At 51.1% G+C, this 20,379-nt stretch overlaps 1 protein-coding gene across 2 annotated transcripts in view; it reads left to right on the forward strand.

The window, feature by feature from the left end:
- Positions 1–20,379, forward strand: part of ANKH (ANKH inorganic pyrophosphate transport regulator) — a 152,202-nt gene that overhangs the window by 95,392 nt on the left and 36,431 nt on the right. The window contains exons 5-7 of one of the 2 annotated variants that reach the window (XM_064160787.1): positions 6,737–6,907; positions 10,132–10,266; positions 13,305–13,397. In XM_064160787.1, coding sequence (XP_064016857.1) covers positions 6,737–6,907; positions 10,132–10,266; positions 13,305–13,397 — 399 coding nt within the window. The remainder of the gene's footprint in view (positions 1–6,736; positions 6,908–10,131; positions 10,267–13,304; positions 13,398–20,379) is intronic. The other variant, XM_064160788.1, reaches the window with a different exon arrangement.

Genomic DNA, 20,379 nt, shown 5'->3' on the forward strand with positions numbered 1-20,379 from the left:
GAATGCTGCATCACCTGTTTGTTTGCTGTCTAATCCAGTGAAATGCAACAGTGTGAGTCATCTTCTGAGTGCCAGTATGGCACTGTTGTGTTAGTGGATCAGAGGTGAAGGTGGTGCAGCAGCCAGGCTGGAGGGCAGGGATGCCCATAAGAGGGCCCTGGACAGGCTGCAGAGGTGGGCACAAGCCAACCTCAGGAGGTTCAACAAGACCAAGTGCAAGGTCCTGCAGCTGGGTGGAGGCAATGCCAAGCACAAATGCAGGCTGGGCAGTGAGTGGCTGGAGAGTTGCCCTGAGGAGAGAGACTTGGTGCTGCTGGACAAGAAGCTCAACAGGAGCCAGCAGTGTGCACCTGCAAGCCTGCAGGGCCAACCAGAGCCTGGGCTACATCAGGAGAAGTGGGGGGGATAGAGCAAAGCTGGAGGTGGGGAGGTTCAGAGTGGATGTGAGGAGGAAGTTGCTGAGCATGAGAGTGGTGAGAGGCTGGAATGGGTTGCCCAGGGAGGTGGTTGAGGCCCCATGGCTGGAGGTGTTTAAGGCCAGGCTGGCTGAGGCTGTGTGCAGCCTGCTCTAGGGTAGGGTGTCCCTGCCCATGGCAGGGGGGATTAGAACTAGATGATCCTTGTGGTCCCTTCCAACCCTGACTGATTCTATGATCACCTCCAGCTTTGCTCCATTCCCCCCAGTCCTGGCACTCCATGAGAGCCTGAAAAGTCCCTCCTCAGGTTTTTTGTAGGCACCCTTCAGATCCTGGAAGGCCACAAGAAGGTCACTTGGGAGCCTCCTGTGCTCCAGATTGAGCAGTCCCAGCTCTTTCAGTCTGTGCTCCTAGGAGAGCTGCTGTACTGCCCCATGATTGTTTAGCCTGGAGAAGAGGAGGCTCAGGGCAGACCTTATTGCTGTCTACAACTACCTGAGGGGAGGTTGTGGCCAGGAGGAGGTTGCTCTCTTCTCTCAGGTGGCCAGCACCAGAACGAGAGGACACAGCCTCAGGCTGTGCCAGGGGAAATTTAGGCTGGAGGTGAGGAGAAAGTTCTTCCCTGAGAGAGTCATTGGACACTGGAATGGGCTGCCCGGGGAGGTGGTGGAGTCGCCGTCCCTGGAGCTGTTCAAGGCAGGACTGGACGTGGCACTTGGTGCCATGGTCTGGCCTTGAGCTCTGTGGTAAAGGGTTGGACTTGATGATCTGTGAGGTCTCTTCCAACCCTGATGATACTGTGATGCTGTGATACTGTGACTGGGCAGGGAAGAGAAGAGTAGCAGTACAGCATCGAAGGAAAGAGGAAGTCAACAGCTCTTAGTTCAGATTTTTACAGCATTTCTCTTCCTCTAGATATGAGCAAGCCATAAGCAAGGCTGAGCCATTCAGCCAGCTGCTGTTCTATGTTTGGCAGATCTGCCCCTCTACAGTACTGGCCTGAAGCCCTGAAGCTAATGCTAATTACAGTAAATGATCTTAGCGCTCAGGATTTGCTCTTGGCCCGGTGTGACCCACGGCGTTTGCTGCCTGGAGATGCATGTTGGGTTACAGACAGCTAAATACAGAAACAAACTCTCCTTTTGGCCACGTGGCCTTGCCACAGTGGCTGCTGAGTGGGGTGCTAGCTCTGTGAGCAGTGTGACACCTGTCATCTTCTTTCAGCAGAGTAGTGCACAGAGCCACTGCATGTCTGGAAGAGAGGCAGTTGTGCCTCTCCGTAGCCTAGAACTCTCCACATTTACTGCTGCTGCAGGCAGTAGCTAATTCTCCTTGGGTAGCTGATAGATGCTTCTTTGGGACTGATTTTGCTTCTTTGTACTGAAAATGAATTCTTTCATAGGTTCACAGAATCACAGAATCAGTCAGGCTTGGAAGGGACCACAAGGAGCAGCCAGTTCCAACCCCCCTGCCATGGGCAGGGACACCCTACCCTAGAGCAGGCTGCACACAGCCTCAGCCAGCCTGGCCTTAAACACCTCCAGCCATGGGGCCTTAACCACCCGTTCCAGCCTCTCACCACTCCCATGCTGAACAACTTCCTCCTTACTTCCAGTCTCAATCTCCCCACCTCCAGCTTTGCTCCATTCCCCCCAGTCCTGGCACTGCCTGATAGCCTAAAAAGTCTTTATTTCCAAGCTCCCATAAACAGTGTGGCTGCCTAAGAAGCATATTCACAACATCATGGGTTTAGCTGGCTGGCCCCACTAGAAGGGATGCAGGGGACAGGGGATGGGCAGCCCTTCCCCTCACCCATTCTCCCCTGCCCTGGCACAGTGAAAGCTGGGAGGGCTGATTGCTACTCAGCACCGTGCTGGCTTCATACTGTCTGCAAAAGGAAAGGGCAGAGGGGGCAAAAGGGGATTTGGGGATTTGGAATGTTCTTTATAGCCTGTAAAGTTCCCGGTCCCAGGTTTTTGTCACATTTTATCTGTTCCCCTGTGTGATGCTTTGGGTGTTCCCTACCCCCCCACACTTAAGAAAATCACCCAGACTAGACTCAGCTGAGCTGGAAGTTAAAGAATGAAGTTTGTATTTACAGCTGAGCACAATATCCAAGCAGGTATTTACAATATAGACAGAAATAGACAAGTTAAAAAGTGATACAGAAACACAGCAGCCCTGCCAGAAACCAGAGTCCCCAGGAGGGGCTCTCAACCACCCTGGCACCTTCTTCCCACCCCTCTACCTTACCCCAGACTTTGCCTTATGCTTAAGGGAGTTTGGAGGGCTGGCCAGGGGGGTTAGGAAGCAGAAGGATTAGTTAGAAAGTTAAGGAGAGAAGTGTCTGCATCCAGAGCCAGAGCAGCTCTGCTATCTATGTTTGTGTTCTTGTTCTTGCCCATCTCAGCAAGCCTATGAGTGCAGCAGCCATCACCATTGCTTCCTTTTCACAGCCTATCAGCTAATTCTTCTCACCAGTTTAGGAAGGACATTGAGATGCTTGAGCGTGTCCAGAGAAGGGCAACGAGGCTGGGGAGAGGCCTTGAGCACAGCCCTATGAGGAGAGGCTGAGGGAGCTGGGATTGGTTAGCCTGGAGAAGAGGAGGCTCAGGGGAGACCTCATTGCTGTCTACAGCTACCTGAGGGGAGGTTGTGGCCAGGAGGAGGCTGCTCTCTTCTCTCAGGTGGCCAGCACCAGAACAAGAGGACACAGCCTCAGGCTGTGCCAGGGGAGATTTAGGCTGGAGGTGAGGAGAAAGTTCTTCCCTGAGAGAGTCATTGGACACTGGAATGGGCTGCCCGGGGAGGTGGTGGAGTCGCCATCCCTGGAGCTGTTCAAGGCAGGACTGGACGTGGCACTTGGTGCCATGGTCTGGCCTTGAGCTCTGTGGTAAAGGGTTGGACTTGATGATCTGTGAGGTCTCTTCCAGCCTTGGTGATACTGGGATACTGTGAAAATATCCCAGCTAGGCTCAGACTAGCACACCCTGCTGCTACACACACTGGCATTTTGCTTTGTCTTATCCAACATCCCTGCAGTAGTAAATCTTCTTTGTCTCAACTGCCTCTTGAGTCCTTTTCCTCTTTGCACACCTGTGCTGGGGGGAAAGTGTTGCAGTAGTGGTTTGGAAGGTGTGTCCAAACTGCTAGAGTTCTAAACCAGGACTCACAGTGTGACATTCCTCAAGTATTTGTTGAGCTAGCAAGAGTCATTGAATCATAGAATCAACCAGATTGGAAGAGACCTCCAAGCTCATCCGGTCCAACCTAGCACCCAGCCCAATCCAATCAACCAGACCATGGCACTAAGTGCCTTATCCAAGCTTTGCTTGAACACCTCCAGGGACGATGACTCCACCACCTCCCTGGGCAGACATGGCTCTTAGTGCCATGATCTGATTGACTGGCCAGGGCTGGGTGCTAGGTTGGCCTGGATGAGCTTGGAGGTCTCTTCCAACATGGTTGATTCTCTGATTCTACCTTTGTTGTTGCTAGCAGGGAAGGAGAAAACCAGCCCCTGCACAATGCCTTCTGTATTTCTTATAGCAACTTGAGTGGCAACATGTCCCAGCCATGTTGTCCCTATTTTGCTGTTCACAGCATCAAAGACAGTTGGCTCTTCAGTCATCCCCCCCTCCCATCCAGAGACATTTGGCATTTAGTAGGCATGCCATCAGGTCCCTATTTGATGAACTATATCATATCATATTGCTAATCCATTTGCATTTTCTGTGTTGAGTATTTCATCTTATGAAACTGAATGATGAGCTGCTTGTCAGCCCAGGATTTTCCATTTCATTTACATCACTGCAGCATTCAGCTGAAGGGGAGATGAGAATGTGCTGACATTTCACTTTAAAAAGCTTCTAAATGCTCAATACTATAGAATACCTGGCTTTTCCATGGCTGCTTTCCCCTCTCCCCTGCCCCCCACCCCGAAAAAAGCAGGGCTCAGAAGCTGACCCAAGAAGCATGTGTCCAGCCTCAGTGACTACCAGAACAGCACATTCTCCCAGGAAGGGTGACAGCCACATGCTTGTTGCCAGCCCATTCCAGACTTCAATGATAACAGTGTCCTATTTAAGTCTCCTAGTCTGACATCTGCCCACACCTTTATTTGCTGTTCAGTAGAGCTTTTGTATAGTGTTAACTCTTGTTCTCATTTCTGTGACTGAGTGCAAGGGGGTCCTGACTGAAATTCCAAATGCCACAAGCTCAGAGACAAGTAGATGCTGCAGTCACACATCAGTTCAGATCAGAGAATCAGAGAATCAAGCAGGTTGGAAGAGACCTCCAAGCTCATCCAGTCCAACCTAGCACCCAGCCCATGCCAATCAACTACACTATGGCACTAAGTGCCTCAGCCAGGCTCGGCTTCAGCACCTCCTGGGATGACGATTCCACCACCTCCCTGGGCAGCCCATTCCAATGCCAATCACTCTCTCTGACAACAACTTCCTCCTAGCATCCAGCCTAGACCTCCCCTGGCACAACTTGAGACTGTGTCCCCTTCTTCTGTTGCTGATTGCCTGGCAGCAGAGCCCAACCCCACCTGGCTACAGCCTCCCTTCAGGGAGTTATAGACAGCAATGAGCTCTGCCCTGAGCCTCCTCTTCTGCAGGCTGCACACCCCCAGCTCCCTCAGCCTCTCCTCATAGGGTTTGTGTTCCAGACCTTTCACCAGCTTTGTCTCCCTTCTCTGGACCCCTCTCTAGATGTACTAGGTTGGAGTCAAACAGGAGATGTGATGTCCCTGAGGAGTCATAGCACAGTTTGATTTGGAAGGCACCTTAAAGATCATTTAGTTACAGACCCCTGGCATGAGCAGGGACACGTTCCACTGTATCATAGAATCATAGAATCATGGAATCATAGAAATAACCAGGTTGGAAGAGACCCCCAAGATCATCCAGCCCAACCTAGCATCCAGCTCTGTCCAGTCAGCCAGATCATGGCACCAAATGCCTCATCCAGTCTTGATCAGGTTGCTCAAAGCCACTTTCAGCCAAGCCTTGAACTCTTCCAGGGAGATTCATTTACATCTTTACCTGGATAACCTGCTCAAAAATCTCAGCACCCTCACAGTGAAGACTCCCTTCCTAGTATCTAATCTAATTCTACTATCTAGTTTAAAGCCATTCCCCCTTGTCCTATCACTACATGCCCTTGTAAAAAGCTCCTTTGTAGTTTTTCTGTAGGACCCATGTAAGTACTGAAAGGCCATTGTAACATCCCTCCTAGAGCATGCTCTTCTCCAGGCTGAGCAACCCCAACTCTCTCACCCTGTCTTCACAGGAGAGGTGTTCCATCTCTCTGATCTGACAGTCTCTGCTGGAGCAGGGGCAGAGAAGGGCAACGAGGCTGGGGAGAGGTCTGGCAAACATGGCCTGTGAGGAGCAGCTGAGGGAGCTGGGCTGGTTTAGTCTGGAGAAGAGGAGGCTGAGAGGGGACCTTACTGCCCTCTACAGCTACCTAAAAGGAGGTTGCAGTGAGGCTGCAGCTGGTCTCTTCTCCCCAGTTACTAATGCTAGGACAAGAGGAAATGGCCTCAAGTTGCACAGGGGAGGTTTAGGTTGGCTGTTGGGAGGAAGTTCTTTCCTGAGCAGGTGCTCAGACACTGGCACAGGCTGCCCAGGGAGGTGGTGGAGTCACCACCCCTGGAGGTGTTTAAAGGGAGAGTGGCTGTGGTGCTTGAGGCTGTGGTCTGGTGATGAAGGCTGCTGGGATGAAGGTTGGACTGGCTGATGCTGGTGCTCCTTTGCAACCATAGTGATTCCTAGTGATGAGATGTTGTGCTGAGGGCTTTGGGTTAGTCAGGGACTTGTCAGTGTGAAACCAATGATTGGACTCGATGAGCTTGAAGGGCTTTGCCAATGTAACAACTTGTGTGGTTCTGTAACACAACTGGAATTGTCTAGAGACCAGGAGCTGCAGAGGGGTTTATGACAACCTGAACTTCTTTTTCCTGCTCAATCTTATCCCAACCGTGCTGGCCCACCGCAAAGATTTCACTTTGGAAGGGTGGTAGTGCTGAGATGTAAATGCAGGTATAATCCAAGCTTGCCTTTTTTCCTTCTAAACAATGGCAAAACGTTATGAAAAATGTATTCTGCTTCAGCATCTTCAGGTGGCCTTTGCTAAAGCAGTAATGTGCCTACCCAGCTGCCCCAGCCTTTCCCCTTAGAAAAGCCTCTGTTCTTCTGTGATCTTCTATGTGGCTCTCCTCTAGACTTGCTTTGACAGCTCCTTGTCCTTTTTATGTGCAGAGTCCCAGAGCTGAGCACAAAGAACTAATTCTTTCTTTGTTTGCCCTGCAGGTTGTTTTTGTAGCCATTTTGCTTCACAGTCACTTGGAGTGCAGGGAGCCGCTCTTGATCCCCATCCTGTCCTTATACATGGGAGCGCTTGTCCGGTGTACCACACTGTGCCTCGGGTACTACAGGAACATCCATGATGCCATTCCTGATAGGAGTGGGCCTGAAATGGGGGTATGTCTTTTGCAAAATCAGTCATTTCAAACTTCTTTTTTTCTGTGCATGAAGGGCCTTCTCTCTCCATCCTGTAGGGAAAGACATTTCCGCCTGAAAAAGACAGGGTTCTGCACTTTGGCCACAACAACCCCAAGCAGTGCTACAGGCTGGGCACAGAGTGGCTGAGAGCAGCCAGGAGGAAAGGGACCTGGGGGTGCTGATAGATAGTAGCTGAAGATGAGGCAGCAGTGTGCCCAGGTGGCCAAGAGAGCCAATGGCATCCTGGGCTGGCTCAGGAACTGTGTGGCCATCAGGACAAGGGAGGTTATTCTGCCCCTGTACTCAGCACTGGCCAGGCCACACCTTGAGTGCTGTGTCCAGTTCTGGGCTCCTGAATTCAAGAGAGATGTTGAGGTGCTGGAAGGTGTCCAGAGAAGGGCAACAAAGCTGGTGAGGGGCCTGGAACACAAACCCTGTGAGGAGAGGCTGAGGGAGCTGGGGGTGTGCAGCCTGCAGAAGAGGAGGCTCAGAGCTGACCTCATTGCTGTCTACAACTACCTGCAGGGAGGCTGTAGCCAGGTGGGGTTGGCCTCTTCTGCCAGACAACCAGCAACAGAGCAAGGGGACACAGTCTCAAGTTGTGCTGGGGGAGGTTCAGGCTGGATGTTAGGAGGAAGTTCCTGCCAGAGAGAGTGATTGGCATTGGAATGGGCTGCCCAGGGAGGTGGTGGAGTTGCTGTCCCTGGAGGTGCTGAAGCAAAGCCTGGATGAGGCACTTAGTGCCATGGTCTGGTTGACTGGCCAGGGCTGGGTGCTAGGTTGGACTGGAGGAGCTTGGAGGTCTCTTCCGACCTGGTTGATTCTATGATTCTATTCTATACTATTCCAGTAACAGTGCACAAGAGACAGTGCTTCCCATGGTAAGGATGTGTTGTCTACTGAATTCCTCTTTGCTGAGCTCTGTACATAGTTGTAAGACAGCACAATGCAAACTTTATTTAACAAGGAAGATTTCCTCTTTCTCTTCAAATGTCATACTGTTTTTCATGTGTTTTCCTCTGGTAGTGATATGGGAAAGAGAACCTTGAATATAGCAGCCTAGCTAAATTGTTAACTGTAGAAGCAGATATAAAAGGCATCATCAATCAGACAAAAACCAAAGGAGGTGGGTTAAGCTTCAGAGCTTCTTGAAACTCTCATAGAATCAACTAAGTTGGAAGAGACCTCCAAGTTCACCCAGTCCAACCTAGCACCCAGCCCTATGGAGCCAACCAGACCATGGCACTAAGTGCCTCATCCAGGCTTTGCTTCAACACCTCCAGGGACAGTGACTCCACCACCTCCCTGGGCAGCCCATTCCAATGCCAATCACTCTCTCTGACAACAACTTCCTCCTAACGTCCAGCCTAGACCTCCCCTGGCACAACTTGAGACTGTGTCCCCTTGTTCTGTTGCTGGTTGCCTGGCAGAAGAGACCAAGCTCCACTTGGCTACAGCATCCCTTCAGGTAGTTGTAGACAGCAGTGAGGTCATCCCTGAGCCTCCTCTTCTCCAGGCTGCACACCCCCAGCTCCCTGAGAATCAGTGAAGGTTGGAAGAGGCCACAAGAATCATCTATTTCCAACCCCTCTGGACTCTTCAATAATATCAGAAACTCTTGCTGTGAGCAGGATGTCCATCTGAAGGGTTAGACTGCAGGACATTCATCAGGACAGCAATCCACTTGCACTGGACTCAATGATCTCCAAAGGCCCCTTCCAGCCCCTTCCATTCTACAACTGGCCATTTCCTACTGCTCTGTTTGGACTGCTAGTACAGGTGTGGAGATTGGGTAACTTTTTTTGGTGTTGGTTTTGATAGAGGACTCTTTCAGCAGTAAAATACAAGTTCTAGGCAATTAGAAAAGCTTTTATGCACCTATTTTGGGATCCCACCAATGCAGGGAAAATACTGAGAGAAAAATCACTGCTAAGAGGTTGAACAGTGTAATCCAAGTGCAGCCCTGCCTACTAAATTCAACAGTGAAGCATGGAGTCATAGAATGGAATCATAGAATCAGTCAGGGTTGGAAGGGACCACAAGGATCAATTAGTTGCAACCCCCATGCCATGGCCAGGGACACCCTACCCTAGATCAGGCTGCACACAGCCTCAGCCAGCCTGGCCTTAAACACTGTGATTTTGTGTCAGTCTTCTGACTTACTTTTTTTCCCCTTCTTTTGACTTACTTTTTTTTCCCTTCCAAAGAACATGTAAGCAAGCAGCTCCTACTGGCTTCAAAACAAACTGCATCCCCATGGCAGAATGAGCATTTTCCTGCTGTTCTTTTCCACTATTAGAATCACAGAATCAGTCAGGGTTGGAAGGGACCACAAGGAGCAGCCAGCTCCAACCTCCCTGCCATGCCCAGGGACACCCTACCCTAGAGCAGGCTGCACACAGCCTCAGCCAGCCTGGCCTTAAACACCTCCAGCCATGGGGCCTCAACCACCTCCCTGGGCAACCCATTCCAGCCTCTCACCACTCTCCTGCTCAGCAACTTCCTCCTCACCTCCAGCCTGGACCTCCCCACCTGCAGCTTCTCCTGGAGAAGAATACTGTATTCAGAGATGAGAACATTGGGAACTCTGGCCAAGAGTATGACCCTCAACTGATGCCAGATGGACGAAAGGTAGAGAGGTCAGGCTGAGGAAGACATGGAGCCTTCATCAAAAAGACTCCAAAAGACAACCAGCAGGTGGCAGTGAGCATGTGTGAAGAGGAGGGACAGTATGGAAACGAGTTCCATTGTAGTAACTCCACCTTCTCAGAACTAACTGCACTAACCCTGGCCTTGTACTGAATAGGTCTGACTTTGAAGCACAAGTGCTTTACCTGAGCAAGGTGAAGGTGTGCCAGGGCTCTGGAGGGTGACCTCCTCTTGTCCCCCAGTGCTGAATAAACATGCCCTTGCTGGTAACACTTTGCCATGGTGTCAGCTCTTGTTTTCCATAAGTCAGGTTAGGCAGATAGGTGCCTTGTGCATTACTTGTTGAGACCCATCACGTAGCAGCGTTTGAGTCAGTGTTGCTGACACGAGTAAAAGTATTTCAGGCTCCTCATACTGGAAACTGTTTAAAGGGATGTACTGAACTGCCTGTGGATGGAAAGAGCAAACATTCACTTTCTGTGCTTTTGCTTCAGCTCTGAAGCTTTTTTCTCCCAAATGCACTGCTAAAACATTTGTTGTCCTGTGTGTTGCAGGGAGAGGCTACGATAAGGAAGATGCTGAGTTTCTGGTGGCCTTTGGCGCTGATTTTGGCAACTCAGAGAATAAGCAGGCCCATTGTCAACCTTTTTGTCTCCAGGGACCTAGGTGGCAGTTCTGCAGCCACAGAGGTAGGAAAGTCAATGCTCTCCTTTACTGCAGAGTCTCGTTTACGTGGAATGACTTCTTTGTTTCTCCTCTCAGCTGTGCTAACATGGAAAGACATAGAATCCTAGAATCAGTCAGGGTTGGAAAGGACCACAAGGAGCAGCCAGTTCCAACCTCCCTGCCATGCCCAGGGACACCCTACCCTAGAGCAGGCTGCACACAGCCTCAGCCAGCCTGGCCTTAAACACCTCCAGCCATGGGGCCTCAACCACCTCTCTGGGCAACCCATTCCAGCCTCTCACCACTCTCCTGCTCAACAACTTCCTCCTCACCTCCAGCCTGAACCTCCCCATCTCCAGCTTTGCTCCCAGGTCACCTGGGAGCCTCCTCTTCTCCAGACTGCACAGCCCCAACTCTTTCAGTCTGTCCTCACAGCAGAGCTGCTGCAGCCCTCTGAGCATCCTCATGGCCCTGCTCTGGACAGACTCCAACATCTCCACATCCTTCTTGTAATGGGGGCTCCAGAACTGGATGCAGTACTCCAGCTGGGGTCTCACCAGAGCACAGCAGAGGGGCAGAATCACCTCCCTCCACCTGCTGGCCTCACTTCTCCTGCTGCAGCCCAGGCTCTGCTTGGCTTTCTGGGCTGCAGGTGCACACTGCTGGCTCATTTTGAGCTTCTCATCCAGCAGCACCCCTTGCAGCCCAAGATACAGTTTGCCTTCTGGGCTGAGAACACACATTGTGTGCTCATCCTGATTCCCAAGGGTCAGTCTTGGCCCCAATCCTGTTCAATATCTTTATTGATGATCTGGACAAGGGGATTGAGTCCAGCATCAGTAAGTTTGCAGGTGACACCAAGCTAGGAGCAGCTGTGGATCTGCTGGTGGGTAGGAGAGCCCTGCAGAGGTGTGATGGTTTGGGTGTTCCCCGCCCCTGCCCCCACTTTAGAAATCACCCAGACTAGACTCAGCCAGCTCTGGAAATATGAATGGAGCTATTTATTTACAGCTGGCACAATATAAAAGCAGATACTGGCAGTATATACAGTTATAGACAGAAATAGACAAGGGAAAAGGTAGTACAGAAACACAACTCCCCTCCCAGAAACCTGAGTGCCCAGGAGGGGCTCTCAACCACCCCTGCACCTTCCCCCTGCCCCTCTCAACCTTACCCCAGTCCCAAGGAAGAATGGAGGTTTGGCCAGGGGGTTAGGAAGCAAAGTGGGTTAGGCCAAAATGGAGGGTGAGGAGAGTCAGATGCAGCTCAGCCAGCAGCCCCAGCGAGAGTGGTGCCGAGAGTCTTATCTGTGTTTTGACTTATAATTTTATACATCTCAGCAGGCCTATGAGTGAAGTAGACATCACCATAGTTTTCCTTTCACAGCCTGTAATCTAGTTCTTCTCACCAAAACATTCTAGCCAGCTTCAAACTAGCACAAGAGGGACCTGGCCAGGCTGGATGGGTGGGCAGAGACCAATAGGATGAGATTGAACAAGGCCCAGTGAAGGGTTCTACAGTTTGGCCTCAACAACCCCAAGCAGCACTACAGGCTGGGGACAGAGTGGCTGAGAGCAGCCAGGCAGAAAGGGACCTGGGGGTACTGGTAGAGAGTAGCTGAAGATGAGGCAGCAGTGTGCCCAGGTGGGGAGCAGAGCCAATGGTATCCTGGCCTGGATCAGGAGCAGTGTGGCCAGCAGGACAAGGGAGGTTATTCTGCCCCTGTACTCAGCACTGCTCAGGCCACACCTTGAGTGCTGTGTCCAGTTCTGGGCTCCTCAATTCAAGAGATGTTGAGGTGCTGGAAGGTGTCCAGAGAAGGGCAACAAAGCTGGTGAGGGGCCTGGAGCACAGCCCTGTGAGGAGAGGCTGAGGGAGCTGGGGGTGTGCAGCCTGCAGAAGAGGAGGCTCAGGGCAGAGCTCATTGCTGTCTACAACTACCTGCAGGGAGGCTGTAGCCAGGTGGGGTTGGTCTCTTCTGCCAGGCACCCAGCAACAGAACAAGGGGACACAGTCTCAAGTTGTGCCAGGGGAGGTCTAGGCTGGCTGTTAGGAGGAAGTTGTTGTCAGAGAGAGTGATTGGCATTGGAATGGGCTGCCCAGGGAGGTGGTGGAGTCACTGTCCCTGGAGATGTTGAAGCCAAGCCTGGCTGAGGCACTTAGTGCCATGGCCTGCTTGATTGGCCAGGGCTGGGTGCTAGGTTGGACTGGATGAGCTTGGAGCTGTCTTCCAACCTGGCTGATGCTGGTCTGAGTGTGCTATTCTCTCTCCAGATATGTGTATATCCACTCACCAAGGGGATGAAGGGAAGGCTTGTTCAGTCCCGGGCAGTTTCCTTGGGTCTTTCATACATTAGTGTATAGGGAGAGTTTATGTCTTAGCTGTAGCTCTTGCACTGTACTTGTCAAAGTGTCAAAGGGCCCAATTTCAAATTGCAGGCAGTGGGATATTTTGCATGATAAACATAGCCATCTGGGGTTATTTTTAGCTTGGTTTTCATTGGTCAGCACCAAAGAGGGGAAAGAGGCTCATAAATCCCTCCTGCCTCAGAGTTGCCTGTCTGATGTCCACAGTCAGGCAGTCACTGAAACCTACTGTTCTGTCTCTCTGTATTGCTTAAAACTGTGTTACTGACAAAGAACCAAGGATGATGTATATACATGTGAATTGTTAACTGCAAAGCAAAGCTCCTCCAAGCTGTTAGACATTCTGCTGCTTGCCTATCTAGGTGAAACATCTTAGGAGTAAAGTGGGAGGGAGGCATTTGGCTGACTGAGGCACACCCCAGGTCAAGTAATTATGTTCTCAGTGTATCAGTGATGGTGAAACAAGAAAGCTTCGTGGTGTGGCTTCACAGCACAAAGGATTGCCTAAGCTTAAAGCTCTGGGCCTGATGATGCTGACTCAGAAGGTCTTGGAAGAAAAGAGTTTGCAGTCACCTGCCTGGTTTCTCACTGTGCCAAGGTCAGCATGGTGAGAGTGGTGGGAAGGAGCACCCCGTGGCAGTCAGTTGTTCTCTTCAGAGGTTTGAAGTTCATGCTTGCCTGTCTCTTTCCATAGGCAGTGGCCATTCTGACAGCTACTTACCCTGTGGGACACATGCCCTATGGCTGGCTGACAGAAATCAGAGCAGTCTACCCTGCTTTTGACAAGGTGAGTGCCCAGCTTAAGGGGGGAATAAACACCTTATGTGTGGTTTCACATGCGTGGGCCTCCTCTTTTCTCTCTATTACAGCATTTGAATTTAGGGGTCACTTTCAGTGGTGCCAGAGGAATTGGAATTTCTGCCAAATGGGAAGACAATTCATGGTTCCATAATCAAGGCTCACTCAACTGAAGAGTAAATAGGGCTGTATCAATGACCATCTGTTGAATCATAGAATCTGTCAGGGTTGGAAGGGACCACAAGGATCATCCAGTTCCAACCCCCTGCCATGCCCAGGGACACCCTACCCTAGAGCAGGCTGCACACAGCCTCAGCCAGCCTGGCCTCAAACACCTCCAGCCATGGGGCCTCAACCACCTCCCTGGGCAACCGCTGCCAGGCTCTCACCACTCTCATGCTCAGGAACTTCCTCCTCACATCCAGTCTCAATGTCCCCACCTCCAGCTTTGCTCCATTCCCCCCAGTCCTGGCACTCCCTGAGAGCCTAAAAAGTCCCTCCCCAGCTTTTTGTAGCCCCCTTCAGATCCTGGAAGGCCACAAGAAGGTCACCTGGGAGCCTCCTCTGCTCCAGCCTGCACAGCCCCAACTCTTTCAGTCTGTGCTCACAGCAGAGCTGCTGCAGCCCTCTGACCATTCTCATGGCCCTTCTCTGGACACACTCCAGCATCTCCACATCCTTCTTTTAATGGGGGCTCCAGACCTGGATGCAGTACTCCAGCTGGGGTCTCAGCAGAGCACAGCAGAGGGGCAGAATCACCTCCCTCCTCCTGCTGGCCTCACTTCTGCTGCAGCCCAGGCTCTGCTTGGCTTTCTGGGCTGCAAGTGTACACTGCTGGCTCATGCTGAGCTTCTCCCCCAGCAGCACCCTCAAGTCCCTCTCCTCAGGGCTGCTCTCCAGCCACTCACTGCCCAGCCTGGAGTTGTGCTTGGCATTGCCTCCACCCAGATGCAGGACCTTGCACTTGGTCTTGTTGAACCTCCTGAGGTTGGCTTGTGCCCACCTCTGCAGCCTGTCCAGCTCTCTCTGGATGGATCCCTGCCCTCCAGAGTGTTTGTCTTAATAGCTTGAGATCGTTCTTTTAGTGGTACTGACTTAGCTGAGCAAGACAAGGAAGGTTTTTGATGGAAAATCATGTAATTAGATAAGAGTGCACGGACTGTTCCTGGACCTGAGCACAGTGTACATATATATATTTAGGATGTTACTCTTTTCACACTAAGTGTCACTTACCAGTTAGTCATGAAGATTGAATAAAGCATGCCTTCTGACAGCACCAGAGATCATTGGGTCCTCAGCACAAGCAGAACGAGGACCTGATGGATGCAGTCTGGAGGAGGGCCACAAAATTGATCAGAGGGCTAGAGCACCTCTCCAGAGAGAGAGAGTTTGGATTGTCCAGCTTGGAGAAGAGAAGACTCCAGGGAGACCTTCAGAGAAGGGCAACGAGGCTGGGGAGAGGTCTGACAAACATGACCTGTGAGGAGCAGCTGAGGGAGCTGGGCTGGTTTAGTCTGGAGAAGAGGAGGCTGAGAGGGGACCTTACTGCCCTCTACAGCGATCTAAAAGGAGGTTGTAGTGAGGCTGCAGCTGGCCTCTTCTCCCCAGTTACTAATGCTAGGACAAGAGGCAATGGCCTCAAGTTGCATCAGGGGAGGTTTGGGTTGGCTGTTGGGAGGAAGTTCTTTCCTGAGCAGGTGCTCAGGCACTGGCACAGGCTGCCCAGGGAGGTGGTGGAGTCACCATGCCTGGAGGTGTTTAAAGAGAGAGTGGATGTGGTGCTTGAGGCTATGGTCTGGTGATGGAGGCTGTGGAAGGATTTCTGGCTAACAGGACATGAGCTGATAAGCAAGAAGCAAACCCATGCTGCGAAATGTCCTTGAGTCCATCTGGGAGGCAGGAAACCAGGCTGTGGGTGGCACCCCCCACAGGCAGCTGCATGGCAGAGCCTGCCAGCTGCAGGGGATGGACTATACAGGTTGTTGATACAGATTGACCTATCTGCATCGCACACATAACTCTGGACCAGTCTGTACTTTGCACTGGTACCAATCTCAAACTAAGTTAGTTATGCACACTTCTTCCAGGTAGCATATAAGCTGCTGTACTGCCTCAGTAAATCCTGCTCTGCTGCTTGCAGCTAGCTCATACTGAGTTGTCCTGTCAGTACCTCAATCTCGGCCCTCCACTGGCAGAAGGCTGCTGGGATGAAGGCTGGACTGGCTGATGCTGGTGCTCCTTTGCAACCATAGCGACTCCTAGTGATGAGATGTTGTGCTGAGGGCTTTGGGTTAGTCAGGCACTTGTCAGTGTGAAACTAAGGATTGGACTTGATCATCTTGAAGGTCTTTTCCAATCTAAGAACTTCTGTGATTTGGTGTTTCTAGTGGCCTGAAGAGGGCCTACAAGAAAGCTGAGGAAGGACTACTTACAAAGGCGTGTTGCAACAGTACGAGGGACAGCAGTTTTAAACCAGAGCAGGACACATTTAGATTGGACTTTAGGAAGAGGCTCTTTTCTCTGACAGGGGTGGAACACTAGAACAGGTTGCCCAGGGAGGTGGTGAAGGAGACATTCCAGGTCAGGCTCGGTGTGGCTCTCAGGAACCTGATCTAGTTGGGGGATGTCTCTCTTGGTTGCTGGGGGGCTGAACTAGATGACCTCTAGAGGTCCTTTCCAACCCATTGCATTCTATGACTATGACCAGGGTTTTTTTTTAAGCTGTTTTGGATGAGTTTTAGAACTGGGACTCCCTTGCTCCTATGTTGGGTGAAGAACAGTCATGTCCCTTGGCACTCAAATTCAAATGCCAAATCCTCTCCCACCTTTTGTTTACCAATTAGTAGCTGAACTTTCTGGTTCCAAACACTGCTGAAAAGAAGGTTTGGCTTGCTCTGGATGTCCTGGACTGAAGCAAGCCCTGTTTGCTATGATCCAACATATTTCCAAAGAGAATTTAACAACATGACAAAGAAAGCTGAAATCCACCATAACTTCCTGGCATGCCTCTGTACAGCTAACCTGACCTGTCAGATGGAGTACTGCAGCCAGGGCTTCTCAGAGCTCATGCTGCTGAAACAGAGTTGGAGATGCAAAAGCACTGAACTGCATGAAAATGGTTTGAAACAGGAAACACAGAGGCTGTGGGAGTCTAAATCCCTCTCTCTTTTATCAGCAAAGATAAAGATTACCTCTGTTAACCTCCCGGGCTCAGACTGAGGTGCTTGATGAAAGCTCAGGGGTACAAACCAACAGACAATGCCTTGGAGGAAATTCCTGGACCTCAGCCTGGCTGAGTGCCCAGGATGTGTACATCTCATGTCAGCTACCCCGAAGAGAAAAGGCTGCTGTGGATTCGGGGTGTGGACAGGTGCAGCACATGGAGGGGGTGGAGGACCTCTGCCAGCGCTGCCACCAGACCCCTGCGAACGCAGGAATACACAGGAGGATTTCCCGGGGAGCTGCACCTGGACACCCATCTGAAAAACTGTATAGAAAGACATGAGCAATGCCTGCCAAAGTGTGGGCCTCCAGAGCTGTACCTCCACCAGAGCACCACCAGAAGAACCCCTGACAAACTCCTCAGAAGATCATCCATGGGCCACACACATCTCTTTCTCTCTTGCCCCCCTCTGCGGATGATGGCAATATAATTCCTGTTCTTTTCCTCCCCTGCTTCTTCTCTTTTCCTCTGTTGTTCTCTTGATCTCTCTTCCCCCCCTTCTCTCTCTCCCTCTTTTTTATTCAACTTTATCCTTTTGGCATAGAATCATAGAATCAAAGAGGTTGCAAGAGACCTCCAAGCTCATCCAGTCCACCCTAGCACCCAGCCCTGTCCATTCCATCAGGTTTGGGGGAGAGAACAAGTCAATGGCTGCATGGTGCTTAGTTGCCAGCTGGGGTTAAAGCACAGCATCTTCAAAAAGATTAGAATCATAGAATCAACCAGGTTGGAAGAGACCTCCAAGATCATCCAGTCCAACCTAGCACCCAGTCCTGTCCAGTCAACCAGACCATGGCACTAAGTGCCCCATCCAGGCTTTGCTTGAACACCTCCAGGCACAGTGACTCCACCACCTCCCTGGGCAGCCCATTCCAACGCCAATCACTCTCTCTGGCAACAACTTCCTCCTAACATCCAGCCTAGACCTGCCCTGGCACAACTTGAGACTGTGTCCCCTTGTTCTGTTGCTGGTTGCCTGGCAGAAGAGCCCAACCCCACCTGGCTACAGCCTCCCTTCAGGTAGTTGCAGACAGCAATGAGGTCTGCCCTGAGCCTCCTCTTCTGCAGGCTGCACACCCCCAGCTCCCTCAGCCTCTCCTCATAGGGTTTGTGTTCCAGGCCTTTCAGCAGCTTTGTCACCTTGTGCTCTCTGATCTGACTTGCACCTCAATTTCACAACATGGAAATCTACAAGAACAGATCTTGCTCCTCTGGACAGAGATATTGCTGATGTCTGTTCTCTGGGCCTTGGCAGGCTGCTGACCTCATTTGTTGTGAGCTACAATCAGATGCAGTATTGCCAAGCATAATTAATAGCAATTAAGACTCCTAAATTTAATAGCAGTTAAGACTCCTCATGTAGCTGGTGGAAAAGTGTGCTGACAACTTTAATAGTGATAGAATTAGAGCATGGTTTGTCTGTTTGTTTGTTTCAGTTTAAAGGCTTCTCCTGGAGCTCTTGATGAACAAATGTAAGGAGGAAAAAACTAGCATAAAGCACAGACAGGTACAGTTTATCTATGTGATGGTTTGGGTGTGCCCTGCCTCCCCACATTTTGTACAATCACAATTTCCAAGCTGGAAATTGAGGAATGAAGCTTTACACTTACATCTCAGCACAATATCCAAGCAGGTATTTACAATATCTACAGCTACAGACAGAAATAGACAAGTTAAAAAGTAAGACAGAAACACAACAGCCCTCCCAGAAACCAGAGTCCCCAGGAGGGGCTCCCAACCACCCTGCCACCTTTTTCTCACCCCTCTACCTTACCCAAGACATTGCCTTATGCTCAAGGTAGTTTGGAGGGTCAGCCAGGGGGCTAAGGAAGCAGAAGGATTAGTCAGACAGCAAGTTAGGTTAGAGAGAGAAGTGCAGCCCAAAAAGCCAGAGAGCAACTCCCTTATCTATGTTTGTGTTCTTGTTCTTACCCATCTCAGCAAGCCTATGAGTGCAGCAGCCATCACCATTGTTGCCTTTTCACAGCCTATCAGCTACTTCTTCTCACCAAAACATTCTAGCTAGGCTCAGCCTAGCACTATCTGACTGCTGAAAAAGTGTATAGCTGCATGTTTTACAAGTGATGTGGCACAAAACATGCTGAGTGGCAGCAGCAGTGTGAAGGAGAGCTTATTCTGGCAGTCATGAGTGCACATGCCTTGGCTAGCCCCTTCAGCTCAGAGGCTGCAGCAGCTCTGCTGTGAGCACAGACTGAAAGAGTTGGGGCTGTGCAGGCTGGAGCAGAGGAGGCTCCCAGGTGACCTTCTTGTGGCCTTCCAGGATCTGAAGGGGGCTACAAAAAAGCTGGGGAGGGACTTTTTAGGCTGTGAGGGAGTGCCAGGACTGGGGGGAATGGAGCAAAGCTGGAGATGGGGAGAGTGAGGCTGGAGGTGAGGAGGAAGTTGTTGGTGATGAGAGTGGTGAGAGGCTGGAATGGGTTGCCCAGGGAGGTGGTTGAGGCCCCATGGCTGGAGGTGTTTGAGGCCAGGCTGGCTGAGGCTGTGTGCAGCCTGCTCTAGGGTAGAGTGTCCCTGGGCATGGCAGGGGGGTTGGAACTGGCTGCTCCTTGTGGTCCCTTCCAACCCTGACTGATTCTGTGATTCTATGGTTCTTGGGTGTTAGTTCTGCTGGGATGGCAGCAGGACAAGGAGGGATGGGGGAGTACTTTTCAGGCTGGTGTTTGTGGCTTGCTGCTGCTTTGCAACATGCTTTTTTCTGCAAACAGGCTGAGACAGTTAAGCATTTTGTACTATGTTTATCTGATTTTGATCAGTAGACTCTTATCTCACTTTTTTGTGTCTCAATCCCTATTTTTTTGTGTGTTACTTTTCCCTCACTTTTATTTTGGGAAAATAGCCAGCTTAACCCACTGGTTCAATTCCATCTGTGTTGTCCTGATTCAAACCATTACATACAGTGTGGTGCCCAGTGTGAGCCATGAAAAGCTGCTGTCTTAAGACAAGACAGATTTTGTCAGAAGTCAGAAGAATTGAGATAACAAAAAAAGAGAGCTAACAAGGCTTGAAGCCTTTTGAAGAGTTGTATACAGTGGTTTTTCCCTGTGCTGTGTTCGCTGTGTTGGGGGATTTGCTTTCTGCTGGCAGCTGGCTCCAGTGTGCTGGCATTTTTTATTCCTTCACAGGATGTCAGGGGTTGGAAAGAACCCAAAGAGATCATGAAGTCCAACCCCTCTGCCACAGCAGGATCATACAATCTAGCTCAGGTCACAGAGAAAGACATGAGCCAGCAGTGTGCCCAGGTGGCCAAGAGAGCCAGTGGCATCCTGGCCTGCATCAGGAATGGTGTGGCCAGCAGGAGCAGGGAGGTCATTCTGCCCCTGGACTCTGCACTGCTTAGACCACACCTTGAGTCCTGTGTTCAGTTCTGGGCCCCCCAGTTTAGGAGGGACATTGAGATGCTTGAGCGTGTCCAGAGAAGGGCAACGAGGCTGGGGAGAGGCCTTGAGCACAGCCCTACGAGGAGAGGCTGAGGGAGCTGGGATTGGTTAGCCTTGAGAAGAGGAGGCTCAGGGGAGACCTCATTGCTGTCTACAACTACCTGAGGGGAGGTTGTGGCCAGGAGGAGGTTGCTCTCTTCTCTCAGGTGGCCAGCACCAGAACAAGAGGACACAGCCTCAGGCTGTGCCAGGGGAGATTTAGGCTGGAGGTGAGGAGAAAGTTCTTCCCTGAGAGAGTCATTGGACACTGGAATGGGCTGCCCGGGGAGGTGGTGGAGTCGCCGTCCCTG

This window comes from Pogoniulus pusillus, chromosome 21 (assembly GCF_015220805.1).
Source record: "Pogoniulus pusillus isolate bPogPus1 chromosome 21, bPogPus1.pri, whole genome shotgun sequence".
In the NCBI taxonomy this organism is placed as follows: domain Eukaryota; kingdom Metazoa; phylum Chordata; class Aves; order Piciformes; family Lybiidae; genus Pogoniulus; species Pogoniulus pusillus.